Source organism: Bactrocera neohumeralis, chromosome 3 (assembly GCF_024586455.1).
Source record: "Bactrocera neohumeralis isolate Rockhampton chromosome 3, APGP_CSIRO_Bneo_wtdbg2-racon-allhic-juicebox.fasta_v2, whole genome shotgun sequence".
In the NCBI taxonomy this organism is placed as follows: Eukaryota; Metazoa; Arthropoda; class Insecta; order Diptera; family Tephritidae; genus Bactrocera; species Bactrocera neohumeralis.
The window spans coordinates 26,595,105-26,612,969 of NC_065920.1; the positions used below are offsets into that span (position 1 = coordinate 26,595,105).

The 17,865-nt window shown below is 35.4% G+C and overlaps 1 protein-coding gene across 1 annotated transcript in view; it reads left to right on the plus strand.

Annotated features, from left to right (window-relative positions):
• The window catches only part of LOC126753650 (uncharacterized), a 77,048-nt gene that overhangs the window by 35,702 nt on the left and 23,481 nt on the right, over window positions 1-17,865 (plus strand). Inside the window, 3 exon segments of the mRNA XM_050465306.1 lie at window positions 365-565; window positions 1,911-2,979; window positions 5,555-6,247. Of these exon segments, the coding sequence (XP_050321263.1) occupies window positions 365-565; window positions 1,911-2,979; window positions 5,555-6,247 (1,963 nt within the window).

The window sequence follows — 17,865 nt, forward strand, 5'->3', positions numbered from 1 at the left end:
GAGAAATTCCAAATTTTTTATGCTAAATGCCAAAAAAGTTTCTGTATTTAATTTTAATGACTTTCGAAATTTAATTAAGCGCATTATATTGAAATTCTGGTGAACTATTTGGATTGGTAGTGCTTTTAGTTGATTTACACGCATTTTCGAACTTTACGTAGTATACAATTGGCTTTGAACTCTTTGATTGTTTTCAAAAATCTTGTTTTTTTAATTTTGTAATAAGTTATTTAAAAGCTTTTTTTTAGTTTTCGTGCAGTTATTTTTTTCTTTTGCAAAATTTGTATTATTTTTTTCTTTACCAAAACCACACACACACGTATTATTTATAATTACAACAAAATTTATGTTATATACTATGTAGCGAGCTCCCCATTCGCCCGCCCGCAACGCCCGATCAAGTGCCAGCATCATGGTGGAATCCCGCATGCTGTGATAAGAGTCTTTTGGTCGGAACATACAAGCATGGATGTGAAATGTACCGTCAAATACGCGCCGACCCGAACTTGTGTTTCGTGAGTCATGTTGGCGCCGGTGATGATACGGCCGTAACGAATTTGCCGACGTAAGTGCCAAAAACGTTATATAACTACTAACCACAGATTGTACGAGTACTATATACAAAATCGTGCATTCACTACTAACCACAATATCGCTAAAATAATATGTAGTTATAAATATTTTACTGAGCTCGTGTATAAACTTAATAATTATAATTCAGAATTTAATCAAACACAAAATCCACTAAATATATGTAATTGCATGAATAAGTCCGGAATTTGTTAAATAACTTTGCTTATCCAAATTGTTGCATACATTTATGGTCGCCTAAACATGAAGCGTGAATTTGTAGTATACATTTAGGGTCGCCTAAACATGAAGCGTGAATTTGTAGTATACATTTAGGGTCGCCTAAACATGAAGCGTGAATTTGTAGTATACATTTAGGGTTTTACATGTAAAGCGTACTTTTGTAGCATACATTTAGGGTTTTACGCGTAAAGCCTACCTTTGTAGCATACATTTAGGGGTTTACGTGTAAAGCGTACCTTTTTAGCATACATATTGGCGCCGAAAAGGAAACACACTTCCATTAAATATCAGTTTTGTAGCATACATTTAGGTGCTCAAACTTGTAGCGTACTTTCATGAATTATTACTTTTGTAGCATATTTTAGGCGTTTGAACGTTCAGGGTACTTACCTTAATTATCACTTTTTACGGTTTGTTAAGCAAAAGACATAAGTTATAAGTTATTTTCAAATCTCATATCCAAAAGCTTCGTAAAATGTTTGAAAAATCTTTAATGGGTTTCTGTGGACTTCACAAACTTCAAAAATCGTTGTGTATATATATTTACCTTTTCAAAAAAATATTTTGAATTTTCGATATTAGATTTTTTATACTCATGAATCATTGAAAATGATTAATATTTATTTTTGAAAATTTCGAATAAATCATATTTGATTTTCACGCCACTTAAACCAAAAATATCAATTACCAAGAATCAGCATCAAAAGATTCCATTTTTCAAATCATAACTTGCACTTCAACGAAGCATATCGACCGTTATATGGATGATATACAAACATGTCTTTCAACAATCATTTTTATATAATTAAATATACATACATATATAAATGAACATACAGATATGTCTTACAAAAATCAATTTCTCAATTCCGATACCATTTACTGAAATTCGAACTCGATCGAACTCGATGTAAACTCTTTTTGTACCCAAAACTCTTGATGTGGTTCCAAGTGTTAAGCATGCCTTAAATGTACAAATACTCATTATTCATAACAGTATATATACATATATTAGTAATTAATATTTTTTATATAAATAAAAAATAATAATTTTCCAACGAAACTAACCTAAGTCGCCATTTATTTTAACGCAACAGGAACGAAGACGATGCAAACTCCAAACACGAGGATGCCGAAGAGATTGACGACGATGGCACCGCGACCAAAGACTCTGATTCCACCAAATTAACGGCTGGTGACAACAAAGACTCACTCGATCCCGAGCGTCCCAGTTCATCGGGTAAGAGCAAAAAACGGGCGAAAAGCGAAGCCGCTGACGCTGGTAGTGTTGGTGTCGTCGCTGCGAACACTGTGGCTACTGTCGACGGCACCGCCGACGCAACTAATAAGGCGCAAACAAATGAAAACGAAAGTGAACAATCTAAAGAATCTGATGAAAATCAGACAATTAAAGAAAATATTGAGAATTCGGAGAAGAAGAAAGAAGAATCAGAAACAAAAGAACAAATTACAAATGAAACCAATGATGCTGATGCCTCCGTTGAGAATGTTGAAAATGAATCGACAACACTGGCAACCGATGGTGTTTCGTCATCCACCACCACCACCATCGCAACTGAGACAGCAACCACAACAACAAACGAAGCACCAGTTGCGATGGACACAGACGATACAGCAGTCGATGGCAAATCGGAGACCACCACGGTTGCCACTGTTGGTGGAGATTCAACTTCAACTGATACAACGGCGCCCTCAACATCAACATCGTCATCACCCGCCGATAATAGCGGCACTGAAGCCGCCGCAACGGCTAAGATTGACAGTGCTTGTGAAATGACGACAGAAAATGATATTGAAACGCCGGTCGGTGCTGTCGATAGTGCAACAGCCACCAACACAAACGCTACCGCCATTGAATCCACTGCAAGCAGCAGTAGCACTACAGCTAATGCTTCCATTACCATAACCACACCCACTTCTAATACAAATAATGAACAAACGCAAAATGACACTCTTAATTCGACCACCGTAGGCTTAGATGAAGAAGAAAGTGTTGCAAGTAGTTATCCACCGACGACAATGGCAGTGGAAGATGCCACCATGTGGCCATCCATGCAAGATTTGAATACGCGCTTGAGGCGTGTCATAACAGCCTATCAGCGTAATTATAAGAAAGAAGAATTGAAACAACAACAAAAAGCCAAGGTAAGTGCCACATTTTCCATAATACGTCTCATATACCATTGCATTTATACATAGTACTCTATGTGTGTCCTCATACAACTCGCTCAATTGAGGCGAGTCAAACTCATATACTTTTATAACGAGAAAGAGTACTAAAAGAATCTCAAGAAATGTGTGTTCTTCTAAAAATATGGTAAAAAGCAGATTCTAACGAAAGTTGCACACTTAAAAATATATATTCACTTTTGGGTATGTCTATCCTTATACAATTGTAGCTTAACTATTGTGTCGATATTTTTGTCTAAATTGGGTAGTACTCTTTTGGATTTGGCTGTAAATGTTTTTAGTTAGTCAATAAATTTATTTTTGAACAGTGTATATGATGAAACGCAGTTCCACGCAATTAGGTGTAGGCATTAAAAGGAAGACGGAGAAGCCAAGAAGCGGGTTTTCTTCAAATTCACAAGACACTACGTTATTTTTTTTAATAAAAACCAAAAAGCTTTCTTTCTCTAGTTCGAAAAGTTGAAAAATTGTCTTGCATGAGAATTTGCAAAATAGAATAACAACCGAATTAAACTTATAAAAATATTTATATATTGAAAATATAATATTTTTTTTATATTTATTGGGTCCATTACTATATTCGTGCGTATTTTGTTTTTATTTTGAACGTTTATTAAAAAAAAAAAGTACAATTATATTATATCTTCAACATTTTCCCAACTTGCTGGCAATTAGTTGTGGCTTCCATGCCAAAAGAACTGAATAAGTATATTTAAAGCTAATTTTTCACACCCTGTTCTGATGTGAACTGTATTCCTGAGAGAGCGTTCTGCAAATTCCGGAAGAAATGGTAGTGAAAAGAGTCAAGATCTGGACTATAAGGTGTGTGAAGCACCACTTCTCAACCGCTGTCTCCCCCAAATAGTTTTTTACCGGTTTTGGGACATGAGGTCGTGCGTTTTCAAGGTGAAAAATTATTGCCTTGTGTCTAGTCTCAAATTCCGGGCGTTTTTTTTGGCAACCGTTCACTTCAATAGAACTTCAATTTGATGAGTTCCTCTTCGTATGCATCATATCGTTAATGGTTTCACCCGGTTTTAGAAGCTCATAATAGAGCACGCTCTTAAGATCCCAAGAAATACAAAGTATCATTTTCGCGTCATGTTTGTCCAACTTTGCCGTTGACTTGAGTGTTTGGCAAGATTTCAAATATGATTTTTACGTTTACTGTTGTCGCAATAGACCCATTTTTCATCACCAGTTGCAATCCGAAGCAAAAATTACTACTTTTTGTGGCGTTCAAGCAGCATTCCAGACACGCAAGTCGTTTTTCAACATCTTTTCGCTTCAATTCATGTGCCACTCGATTTCCTTGCCTTGGAATGATTGCGGATCCGATTGCATTTAAATATTATGAAAATCTGCTTGAGTAACTCTAAAAAGTTCTGTGTGTCTTCTCTTCTTGTGTTTGGCAACAATCTTCATCGAGTAATGCTTCCAGTTCCTCATCTTCCAACTTTTTTGACAGCCCAGGATGCTTCTCGTTTTCCAAGCTAAAATTATCACTTTTAAATCGTGCAAACCACTTTTGGCACGTTCGCTCAGCTAGAGCATGTTCACAAATTTCCACCAAAATACGATGATTATAGCTGAGCTTTTCTTCATATAATGTGGAAGAATTCAAAAATACGATGACTATAGCCTTAGGTCTTCTTTATATGATGGGGAAAACTTCATCACAAAAAACTTCGATATACATATGTATTTGCGTGAAAAAAGTTATTTTTGTTTACACTTTTAATGAATGACATACTGAAAAAGCCGCACAATGACAGTAGCTTTCCAACGCATTTTTGACATATTGGAATAATGGAATAATAATTATACGAATATATGTATGTAGTTATAGACCCAATATTGAAAAAAATATAAATAATATTTCTTAAAAATACTTAAAAAATTATACGTAATTATATAAAAGATTATTATAAAAAATATATTTTCATAACCTCAATTTGCTTTTGAAGCATTCGTACTATTTTATATTTTTAAAACAAAAATTAAATATCGGGGAAAATTTTTGGACAAAATAAAGTAATGAGTACAACTAATTGCGTGAAACTGCCAAACGTCTGTAGTTTATAATATCTCAGTATTTACTTGGTTTTTTAGTTTATATACTCAAACGCGTATTTTAGACTTTATAAAAGTATTTTTAAAATATATAATATTTTTAAATTATAAAAAGACATAAAAAAATATTTTTAAAGATATAAAACCATTGCAAACAAAGAATGGAAAGGTATAAATTTAAAGCTGTATAAAATAGGTTAAAAATCGTCTGAAAAATTAACTTTTCAAACAAAACATTGGCATGTACATATATACAAATAAATATCATATACCCATAAGTATAGAAGTGTGCCCCTCCAAAAAACAAAAAAAAAATGAATGAAATAATCAACCATCAACCGCATTTAATGTCTCTCAACATCTCCATCATTAAAGTGAAATTAAGATACGTTGAAATTGCATTGTCCAAATTGCCAACACCTTTCTTCCTTTCTTTATCGTATATGAAAATATATAGCTGCAAGCGTTGGTCTCGTCCACACCGCCATTATCGGTGCCCACTACGCCAACTCTACAATCCATGCAAATGCAGATGCAAAATGCTGCTGCCACTGCTGCTGGCGGCGTCGGTGTCGGCAGTGGTGCCGCCACAGGAGCACCACCATCCCACCAACAACAAGCAAACACCATCGAACCGGGCAATCGTAGCCTACAAGCGTTGATACAACAGAATACGAATGTCCTTAGCGGCAACGGCAATGCTGGTGTTGGCGGCCGACAAACACCACAACAGTTATCAACAGGTGCCAGCACATCAGCCGCCGCAGCGGCCGCAGCTGCAGCTGCAAATGGCGGCAACTCGAATGTCGTTAATGTACCGAATATTGGTCAAGGCATGACAACAAGTGGTGTTGGTGGTGGTCAACATTTGGCTCAATCGTTGCAACATTCACAGCTAAATACATCGCAGGCACAACAGCAACAGTCGCAACAGCATCAGCTGCAACAACAACAACAACAAACGATTGGTCACCAACAGCAACAGCACCAGCAACAACAACAGCAGCAGCAGCAGGCAGCAGCAACAGCCGCTACGGTTGCAGCACAGATGCCAACTGCCGCCGATATTGGATTAATGTTGAGCTTATTAAATACGACCGATGTCAGTCAGTTGGCTAATTTGGATCTGAATAAACTGGCCATGTATTTGGTTAGTATGAACAATGTAATGATCGCCAATTTTTCTCAATATTTTTTATTAAATATTAAGACATACAACCACAAAACATCCACTTACAATGCCCTAAAAACAAATTCACCTTTTACTCACCCCGCCCTCACATTCGCTAAATAAATACATACGTTTATATCCTATATACTATAGTATATAAGCTCTCGAACAATTTCGTGGTGCTAAGGTTATGCAACTAAAACTAATTGCTTGGCATAAAAGTGCATATTTTATTATATTTTAAATTAAGTATTTACTTATATATTATATATAATATTATATAATTTTTAGTGACATTATTTTAATTTCGTGGCGTTTGCAAAACAGTTGGATTTGTTCAAAGATGACAAGAACAGGGTGTGTCATATGCTTTTACACCTACATTTCTTGCTCCTCACTAGGAAGTATTAGACGTGTTTTGTTACTAAAGTTTAAAAAAAATGTGATTTTTTCCAAACAAGTGAAGTGATTTTCAAAAACAAAATTTTTTTTTGCGATACGCATTTTCCGCAAAATTTCGTTTCTCTGCTTTTATTAACCTTGAATTAAAAAATATTTTTTTTATTTAATTAGAAAATTTTAAGTGTAAAAAACAACATTTCAGCCAATCTTATATATTATACATTTTAATTAATCCAAACATATTAATTTTTTAACTATGCATGTTATATATTTTTGTTTTTATTGTATTTAATATTTTTACTCTACTAACACATATTTTAAACAAAGTATCTTTATTTGAATAGATCAATTTTGTACCTTGAGGAAACTTATCTAAAATGTTGACAGCTGTCAGTTTTGACATTTGAAAACATTCAAGCACTCAACGTTGATTTCGTAAAAATTAGTGAAGTCAAGTTTATGTGGTATATTCCACATTTAACTCGGTATTATTATTTTTTTATCGATTTTTGCGATTAATATAAATATTTTTTCGCTTTAACGTAATAGTTTGAGACATTTTTCATGCTATTGCTGATTTGCTATTGCTAATGTAACGTCTACACCTGTGGTTAAATTATTACAGTACTGACATCTTTCATTTCTGTGACATACATTTGTACCGTTTCCCCGTCAGTTTTCCATAAAGTTCTTTTTCAAGATAACCCCACGCAGATAACTTTGTTGAAGCACTTAAAACTGTAATCAGACATTAAACAAATTAGAAAAGATAGAAAATTTTAGTTGCATTGTCTTGAGGTTATTTTATTGAAAAACACCGAGGTGCGAATTCCTTGTATAGAATGATCATCAATACATTCGAGAAAACATTCCATTGACTTAAAAATATTTGATGAATATGCCATTTATTGGCTTTGAAATCTCCACATTTTGGAATCACCCTGACAAAATGAACGATAAAATACATTATTTGTATGGAAAATTATTTATTATTTGACAAGATATCTGCACGCCAATTAGAATGATAATTTTTCAAGGCAACGGTACATTCTCCGAAGATATTGTTCAATTCGAACTACTATATAATTTAGCTGTCATACAAACTAATCAGTCAAAATTCAGTTCTTGTACGGATTTTTTTTTGTTGACAAGGTATCTGCACGACGTTTGGCATGGTTTATTCATCAAGGCCACGGTACAAGATATTTTTCAGATCGGTTACCATACGAACTGACCGATGAAATCTCGATACATGTCTTTTTTTTACCCTTTCATGATATTGGAATTGTACCTTGGAAGATTATTTTAGCCGAAGTAAGCATTATTTTTGGTTTTGAAAAAATTCAAATCTCTAAATTCATCTAAATATTCTTACACATTAAATTTCATCTTATGTGAATTTCATGCGTCACTTCATAAAGAAATTGTCTTAAAACAATTATGCAAATACCCCAAGTATCTGAGTAATTTTGCTCTCTATTTTATTTTTACATATATGTATATCTATGTACATGCGAACTTCACATATCTTATATACAAACATATACATATGTACATTAAAAGAAAGGTACACATTTTAATTTCGTTATTTATAATTATTCATTTCACCAGTTCCTATATGCGAACATCATACATGTGAATATGTACCTACATACATACATATGTATGAATATATGTGTGTGTGTGTTTGCAGCTGTGTGTTGATCATTCCAATACGTTTATAGCGTGTACTTTCGAATGGGAAAGCATCATTTGAATTAATATGAGATTACACAATTTTATTGGAGATGTGCTGTGTGTAACGTCTCCAGAGCATTTAATTATCTCATTTATACAAATAACACAAAAAAACAACAACAACATCGTACATGACTACAGTTTAACCGGCTTTGAGTAATTTTCTGTCTTAAAAACCGGTTTTCATAGTTTCTTCACTTCAATAATGTCTTTTATTAGTATTTCATTGAACGTGTGTATAATCAACCAAATAACGGATACTGTGTAGAGCAACAAATAAATGGTGCTAATTGTCACCAATGAGAGGCAAATTAAAGTCATTTAAATTGTAATAATTTCGCGCTAATAAAACGTTAGAAAGCAGGGAAAAGAATCAACCGCAAGCAGCTAATCCTAAAATAGAAATGCGCTAAGCTAATTTCAATCATTTTGATACATATTTGGCAGTAGAATTTGCATACAAAAAAAAAACTTATTTGTAAAATTTGTTTAGAATTTGAGAGGAAATATTCAGAAGTCAAATTTTCTTGTGTTGACGCTCCAATAACGCCTCCGCCTGGTCGCCTCGCATGCGTGTTACATAAGCTATGGTGATTTTCATTGATTGGCATATTACCACTACTCCACTCTCATTTTGGTGGAACAGTTCAGTTTGTAAAACGGGCTCGTTCGCTTCCCACACAAAAACCAACCCCTAATTCACAATGCTTGCTGCCAATAATTATAAAAGAGATTTCACATCGGAACATAGTAGATGTACAAGTATGAAATCGAACATTGGAAAACAAAGCCAACGAAAAAAATAAAATGAAATGAAAATAAGAAATATATCAACGGCTTTGTGACGCTCGGCAGCCACAGTCCATACATATGTACATATGTATGTATATTTGTGTGTAGGTGTCGGCAGAAGGAGTCAAAATATGTGTATGAGTACTCTCAATTTAGAGAATTTATTGCTTACGACGGCAAGTGGCACTTTCTATCTAACAGTAACAGCCATCTTACATACATACAAGTAGCGTAGTATAATATTTGCTCGACATACATACGCATATGTACACATTTATACAATTTTCTTGATATTACTTATTCCGGTGATTGTTTTTGTACCTTTTGTTGTTGTTGTTGTGTTATTGTGGGTTACACCTTTTCTCCGAGTCATTTAGACAATCAGACATTTGGGCAATAAAACAGTGTATAATAGTCAATAAGCAAGCAAGTAAGCGAGTAAGCAAGCCACAACAAAACCAACAACAACGGCAGCAATCGCAGTAGCGACTTTGGCGTTGGCGATGACGCTGACAGCAGTGTCGTGGTAAATACAATGCAAACATCACCGCCGCAGCTCATTGGCAACCGGCCATTTTAAACATCATCGCTCGCATGAACATTCATAGCGAAGCGGCGACAAAAGTCGAAAGCGCAGCAGAGCGGCATTGATGCGCTTTACACCATGTACCTACGTACAGTGTGTTGTGCTGTGTGCGCCGCCGTTGGCTTTGTTCCTTGGACGATTGTCGGTTGTCGGGTGTCAATTATGTAGTGATTGGTTGGATAGTGTGGCTAAACACCTACTGTACTTCGGCTGCGAAAACCACCACGAAAACTGATTAGAGCATTCGAGTGCGCAGCTGGGCTGGTTAGTGGGCTGACTAACTACTATATCGAGGTTTTGGGCTTGGTGTGCTAAGCGGCGCACAAGTAATAGCTTTGCTGTCTTTTTTTTGTTTGTTTCCTAAAAGGTTTTTGTCCCAAAAATGTAAATTTCTTATGGCGACTATTTTACAGTTTTGCGTGGCACGGCTGTCATGTTGACGTCGACAACCCAATATAGATTTTTAATGCATATTTACATGTATAAATATAAATATATTGTTTGTATGTTTCGCGTATATTGATCCACTTCTCCAATTTCTAATATGCTAATTGTAGTAATTTCATATCGGAATTGACATCATCACACAAGTCACTAACCAAATATGCATTATTCTCATGACTTTCCGATAATCGTTGTTTCTATGACTGCTTGTAGCTGGCTCTTCGGCTGAATGTCTTCGGTTACAGTGGCCTAACGCTAAAATAAACCACACTAAACTCGGCTATAACCGAGTAAGCGGTGTCTACGCCAATAAAGAAGAAGAATGAAGTCGTGTATTAAGAATATGTACAAATTTTGTTTCACCTTGTCTATTATTATAGGTTTGTTAAGCAATAGATAAGACTTGGGTTCCGTACGGTTCCCATCACTGTCGGGTCTATGTAAACGAAACGGACCCGGTTTTTTTTTATACGGTCAAGGACAGTAAACTCGTCACAACTCTGCCGCTACAACAACAACAATAACAACTTGGGTTCTCTTCGTTCCCACCTTAGTCGGTTTTTTTGGCACCAAAATGGTGCCGAATTTTTATGCGTCCAAAACTCTTAACTCGGTGGACTTTTTACAGCAATAAAATTGACCTTGACCCCTGTTCCTCCACTCCGGCCCTATTGAATTTTCGTCTTGAAAAAACTCGAATTTTATTGGTATCATTATTTTATAGATCCCTCCTCCTTATAGATTCCATTTGTCGAATAATATTAAGACGCACACATGGCCGTAGAGAGCAAACAGTGGCCCGGGAATGATTATAGTGAATTGTTGAAATGGAAACTTGCACAAAATTTTTAGCATAACACCGGGTCCCCATGAGAACTCTGGGCCAGAGAGAAATTGTCCACGATCTTCCCTTGTCTCTCGTTCAGTGATCGTACGCCACAAATTAAAATATTTTTACTACAGTGTGTAACTTATAAATACCAACTCTTTTATATGCTGTCCAATATAGCGTGGCAACACTGTACTTATATGCATATTCTTTCTGTTATGTCTCATTTTTTATTATTTGACAAGTATAGGTACTTACATTCCAACTATTTATTTGTATCTACTACATTATGTGTTCGCTTTATTTGTGTCAATGTACATTTTGCTGTTGCTGGCATTTGCTTGTGCTAGAATTCGTTTGGATTGCTCAAGCGTAGAGCGGAAGATCATAAATCGAACATTTAATTATTGCTAGAGCTGTGTGGTATCTAGCTTACATACATATGTATGTGTGTGTGTTAGTCTGTTAAAAAATGTATGTGTGTATGTAAGTACACATACTATATATTCAGTGCTCGTAAGCACTTATTTATTTAAGATTGAATATTTTTGTACACAATTTGTTTGTTTGCTAATTAAGAGCTTTTCGAACTCTAGTACGGTATTATCTATTCTTATCTACACATTTAAATTAAGTGTATGGCAGTACGTGGACAAGTCTAGAGAGCAAGTAGATAGAGCATTTTGCAAAACATTTTAAGAAAATTATGAAAAAAAATTTTGTCTTGTCTCTAAACCGATTATCTCTATTCGTCGTAAGCAGACATTTAGCACGTGCTACTGATTACAATCCAACGCAAGAATTAGAATGAATATTGACGGTATTCAGATTTCAACATTCGGTATTACCTTCGCCTTCTAAAGATTTTCGAACTCGCCAATTGGTTATTGCTATTATTAGGGGGGTTCTCTGATTGTAAAAATATGTTCAGATTTTTTATGTTACGAGGGTTACTTTAGATGTATAGAATTTGGCTTGATTTTATGCGAAATGTGCGGTATTTTTTATTGAAAAATATTTGTTTGAAGACAGAGTGTAATCCGAATTGTTTGTTTCAAAAATGTAATCTAAAATTTAGTATATTTATATAATATTAGTATATATATTTTTAATATTTATTTCAAAAATTTAATCTAAAACGTTTTTATTGGTATTCCTTTTAAATATTTGGAGTTGAATCCGAACTGTTTAAATTTTCGGAGAATGTTCTGAAATATATTTTCATTCAAAAACAAAAAAAAAATCAATTTTTTTAATTCATCGTGTATAAGCAGTTACAAAATATTTTAGCGTTTCACAAAAAAAATAGTTAACCCTAATGTAAAGTAATTTTAATTTTTGACAGCTAAAGTCGCTAAGCTGTCATTTGAAAATATCTTCAACTATGAAACAAAACATTTTTGTAACGTTTTTTTTTTTTTATAATCCTTCCAAACCGCATAATAATGTATAGCAAAAAAAGGTATAGCATGACCCTATGCGACGAATAAAACTAGAACTACGCTCTTTCAGCGCCAACTAGCGAAAATACCGCAAGACTTTTTTGACAACCTATTATTTGTCAAAAACCCCACCTAATTTCGATTTCGAAAAAGCTCGGCACTGAAATATAGAACAGCCCTGATTTTTAAATGGTTGCAGTTAAGCAAACAAATGTCGTACCCATCGTTTTTTGTCCCGCTCGTCCTTTCCATAATGACTTTTTTCATGCATACATACATACAAACATATGCATAAGCACATTACTCCTCATAACTATTACTTATTCGCTTATTTGGCATACGATACGTATTAACGTGTTTGTAAATTTTAACTTCCTTGCCATTGCTACTCCTTTGCGCCTGTATTTGTGCTCTTCCAACTTTCTCAGGGTCAACACTTGCCATACAATACAATAATAATATACCTATGTTATATGTATGTATGTATGTAATATAATGCCTTAACTGTGGCGCTCTCATTGCGACTTGGCCACATTTATTGTGCACGAATAGGCATTATTGGTGGGTACACCACTCACTTGTCTACCGCTTGCTGCTTGTACGTAAATATTGTACTTTGTATCTCTGTTACTCCTATGCTGCCACACTTGGCTGAATGGCTGGATGGCTGACTGGCTGGGCATTGCTGATGGCTATGGCAGTGGCGGTGGCGGCATCTGCATCTCCACCACATCAGCATCATCATCTGTATCGGCGTCGGCGACAAAATAATGCAGACAGCAGAAGAAAAGCAACAATAATAATAATAATATATAAAACGACAATAACAACAACAACAGCAATTGTAAGCATAGCTAGAGCGTAGCTATAGCCATCAGCCATCATCAACGCTCAATTCTGCAGTCAAAGCAGCAGCAGTAACAGCAGCTAGCAGCTATCCTATCCCTTTGTATCAACGAGGGCAATTTTAAAATGTATTTTCGCTTATATTCTCCATTTTCGTAGCTCATTTTTTATTCGTTTGTTTGTCTGTTTGTTTGTACGCTTGCTTTGTGTTTGTTACTGCTGCTGCCGTTACTCTGGCTGCATTATCCTATAGGTCGATTTCAGTACACACTCACTGTTCCATGCCGTTCACCATTCTGCCCTGGCCTGGTCTGGTCTGGTCTGCATTGCTCTGCTCGGTTCTGTTCGGTTTCAATTCTTCTGCAGGCTTCAATGCGTATTACTGGCTGCTTGCTACTCTCATCGCATTCACTTGAATTTGATGATATGTGGTATTATTTACGTGTAGTATCTGAATGGTGTGTGCTCTGTGGTGAGGTGTATTATTTCGCCGTGCGGTGAATGTGTATGCGAAGACGAAGGTGAAGTTAAATGTTGATTTACATGTTTCGACCGTTTAATTTCGTTCGTTTTTCGCTGTCTTTGCTGGCTGTCGCCTGCACTAGCGGCGTCGTCATCAGCATTTTGTTTGCTCGCTGCATTGCTTTGGGTACTTTCTTTGTATGGATGAACGCATATGTGCGTAAATATGTACATGTATGGTTACATATGTACACATATTATTATGGGTATTAATTTTCATTTATACTCGTCGACCGCCACTCATCGTAAACTACCTGACAGTCCAACTACACGCATGCACACGCATACGCACATGTGTGTGACGATTATTCTACCGCTACCTGCTTTTGGTTTGTCATTCAAACGCTATGCGATCGATGCAAACGCAAGGTAAATGAGATTATTAATAAGCGCAAAAATTGAACTAATTTATTTTTATTCGCCATATTGACATATGAATATGCAGACGTACATACATACATACATATGTATGTGCAACTTTTTGAGCTTACAAAATGTTGTCAGCTTTACGCCCTTACATTATATCGATGAATAACCAATAATATCTTTACATTATACATATATCTTTTACCAAATTTATTGCGAAAATGCTACAATCCTCAGTTTTGATACCTTCAAAACAAATGTATTCAGCTAATATGACTAAGTAACGGTTTAAATGTACAAATTCTGTTGCTTAGATCTTGTAAATCGACCAATTTAGCGCTCGTCATATATATTTACATGCATAAATTCACCTAAGGTATGTCCAATAGACCATCCATTATAAGAAGTCAGCTTGAGATTCGTTCATGACGCTTGCGTACCAACAAACATACATTGTTGTGAAAATAAATTGTTGTTTATGTGCTCATATAACCAAACTAAGCATTGGCTTAAATCTTTTCAATACTTCATTGCATAAGCTTAAATTTCTTTATTAATGTCTTGACATTCTGTATATTTCTTATATCTTTACTACTGTCACCTAAAAAAAAAAATTAGCGCACTTGTAGGTATTCATAACAAGAATTCTGCAATTTATTATTAAAATGTCTGTATAAGTGTATGTATGTAAGTGAATGCGTGGCTAGTGCATACCCAGTAGGAATAATTAAGCGCTCAATTTGAAAAGCAACTTGAATGCGAACTGTCCCTTCATAACTCGCAACGAACTATCAAAGTGGCGAGGACAGTCGGATGGAAAAAATCGGAACGGATCCGGAATTGAAACGGTTCGACAAAATCGGAACGGATATGGATTTTTATTCGGCCAAGTACTGTCAGCATACCATCAAATTGCTTGAGGAATGTTTTCTGCCGTATAACAACAACAACATTAAAGCTCTATAGTAATGGTCAACAAATGCTTCCTCTACTTTCCTGTCAAAAACACTCCAAAGAAGGTGCCGTAACCTCTATTTGATGAGCCGCAACTCCACAGGCAATAGCTAATTGCCAACCAACTGTCAAATATATTGCTATTGAGGTTGACACAATTTTTATTTTGACTAAATCATTTACGAAATAACATTGATCAGGTGTGTTCGTGCTGGCGAAGCATATGTTTGACCTCTTGAACCGTTTATAGCATTGAAAGCCGGTAGCGTTAATTCAGTAGTTAGTGAAGATAACTCCGTTGCTAACTTCCATTTAAACCTCAAAATTTTAGAGAATTAGCTGCATTTTCGTTGGCAACATTGTTAAAAATGACCAATTTTAATTTATTGTGAATGAGCAACAAGCAACACTGACAGCTGTTTTTTCAAATTTTCAATAACAAAACAAGAATATTTATGTTATGATTCAGTTTTAAAAATAACGTGTTGATATGGTTTTGTAAAAATTTGGTCAGCTTACTACCGCAATGTTTACCTTTTATCCATTTTCATTGAAAATATTATAAAAATGACAATCAGCTGTTTGAAACTCGCATAGCTGCCGTCTGTCACCTGCAAATTTGGATCTGATTAAGTGCGCAGTTAATCCGGATTAACGCTGCCGTCAGTCAAGGCTATTAGAAATTTTATGAGGGTGATAAATATTTATTAGGAGAATGCAAAAAGTAGAAATTCTACTATCTTTCTCGAGATTTTGCTTGTTACTATTGCTAAATTAAAGCAATATGCAGTCTTCATTGGCAATATTGCTAGCAATAAAATTGATAAGCATGCAGTAATCGAGTCCAAGATCTATTGAATCAAGAACGGCTACTGTTCAGAACATATTTCACATTATCTTCCTCTCGAACTCTCTGAATGGTTATCTCATCTGATATTGTTATCAGACAACCGCAGAGAGAAAATTTCATTTCAAAATTGCCTAATCTGTCTAAAATAGTAATTTTGTAAGGAACTCATTTGATCTTAAGAGAGGCGTTTTTAAAATTAAATTTCCGGAGTTTTATATTTCAGTTTGAAGTCTATAACCTTCACTAAAATCATTTAGAAAAACTTTGGTTTAATCTTCTTCATACTGATGGACTCAACTAACCTTTTTCCATATTTAATTATATTTGTGCGAAACCCCATTTCATTTTTTCGAAATTCAAAAACTACATACACCTACCTACTTTTCGAAATTCAAAACACTTCAAATATGTATGTATGTATACTTCCGACTAATGCATTAAACAACAACTCAGAGGAAATTCGATTAGTCCACAATGTTTTGTCTACAGGGGTATCAACACACAAAAATCAATCTATTATTCTAAATTCAATTCCATACTCGAGTAGTGAGACGAAGAACTCGCGTGACTACTGTCGTGGATGCCACTTGTATCAGCCAAGTCAAGTGGGAGCGGCGGGCTTAAAACGGATACGATATTCTCACATCTGCTCTTCTTATCCACACACACACACACACGCGGCATATACGATTTGGGTATGTTTGTATGTATTTGCGTATATGTGTGTGTATGCAGATGTGAAAGAGTACGTTTTTATACGTACATCCATCCAAGTGTCGCGCTCGGCTTGGAATTCTCCACAGCGGGGTTCTTGCGCATTTTCTTTGCCTTCTAGTGTCGCTGTCACATTGTGTAGTGTTATTGTTATTGTTGCATATGCATCGCCTATATGTGCGCTTCAAATGAGAGTACCCAACGCTTGTGCGTCTGTATGTATGCAATATTTATGTTAATTTTTATTAACGTAACACCACTTGTGCATACATACATACAAAGATACATGAATAGGTCTGTGTATACATCATCATGTCGTGCAAGAAACCAAAGAGCCAGCCAACCTACCAAGTAACCCGAGCCATCCAAGCTGTCAACTAAAAACATCTAGTCAGTCGAAGCAACAAAATTACCAAACCAAATCGAGCACTCTCACACTCTCTCCATCTAACTAAATTTTCAAGCCTCCTTCCTGCTAGTGATGTTCTGCTTTGCCACTTTTTCTCTCCCAAAATATTTATACGCGTATAAACCAAAATAAAGCAAAAAAAAAAAACAACGCAGTGAAATAATTTTCTCAATTCTCATAGAATATACAAATCTTGGCGTTTATGCTCATTTAGATTGAGCGCTCAATGCGCTCACTTTAGCCCACATAGTTCAATGTATGTATGTAAGTTGAAACACACACAAAGTCGCAAAGTCGTCTTCGACGGTGTTTTTGTTGTGTGTTTGCATTGTTTTTGTCGCCGCCACCGTTGTCGACCGTACCACCGGTAACACCACTGCCACCGCCACCTTCATGTCGTTACCGTTGCTCGCACATGTGCGTGTATGTGTGCGGTTGGTGCCTCCTAAGCTGCAAGGATATTACACTACAGTGTGTACAGTGGAGCAAAGCGTTATGTTATACAGTTAGCGTTAGTAAATATTAGAATGTTACGGTGGCACACCTAGTGTGACAACCAAATATTTTTTTTTTTAATTTCCCACTAAGTGTGACTGAAGAGTTTAGAGGAAAGTCTTTATAGGCGTTTCAAAGAATCGATACATTTAGTGTAATTTAAAAGCTTTAATGCTAAATTCCCCTCCTTTGTCGAAATCTATTTTATT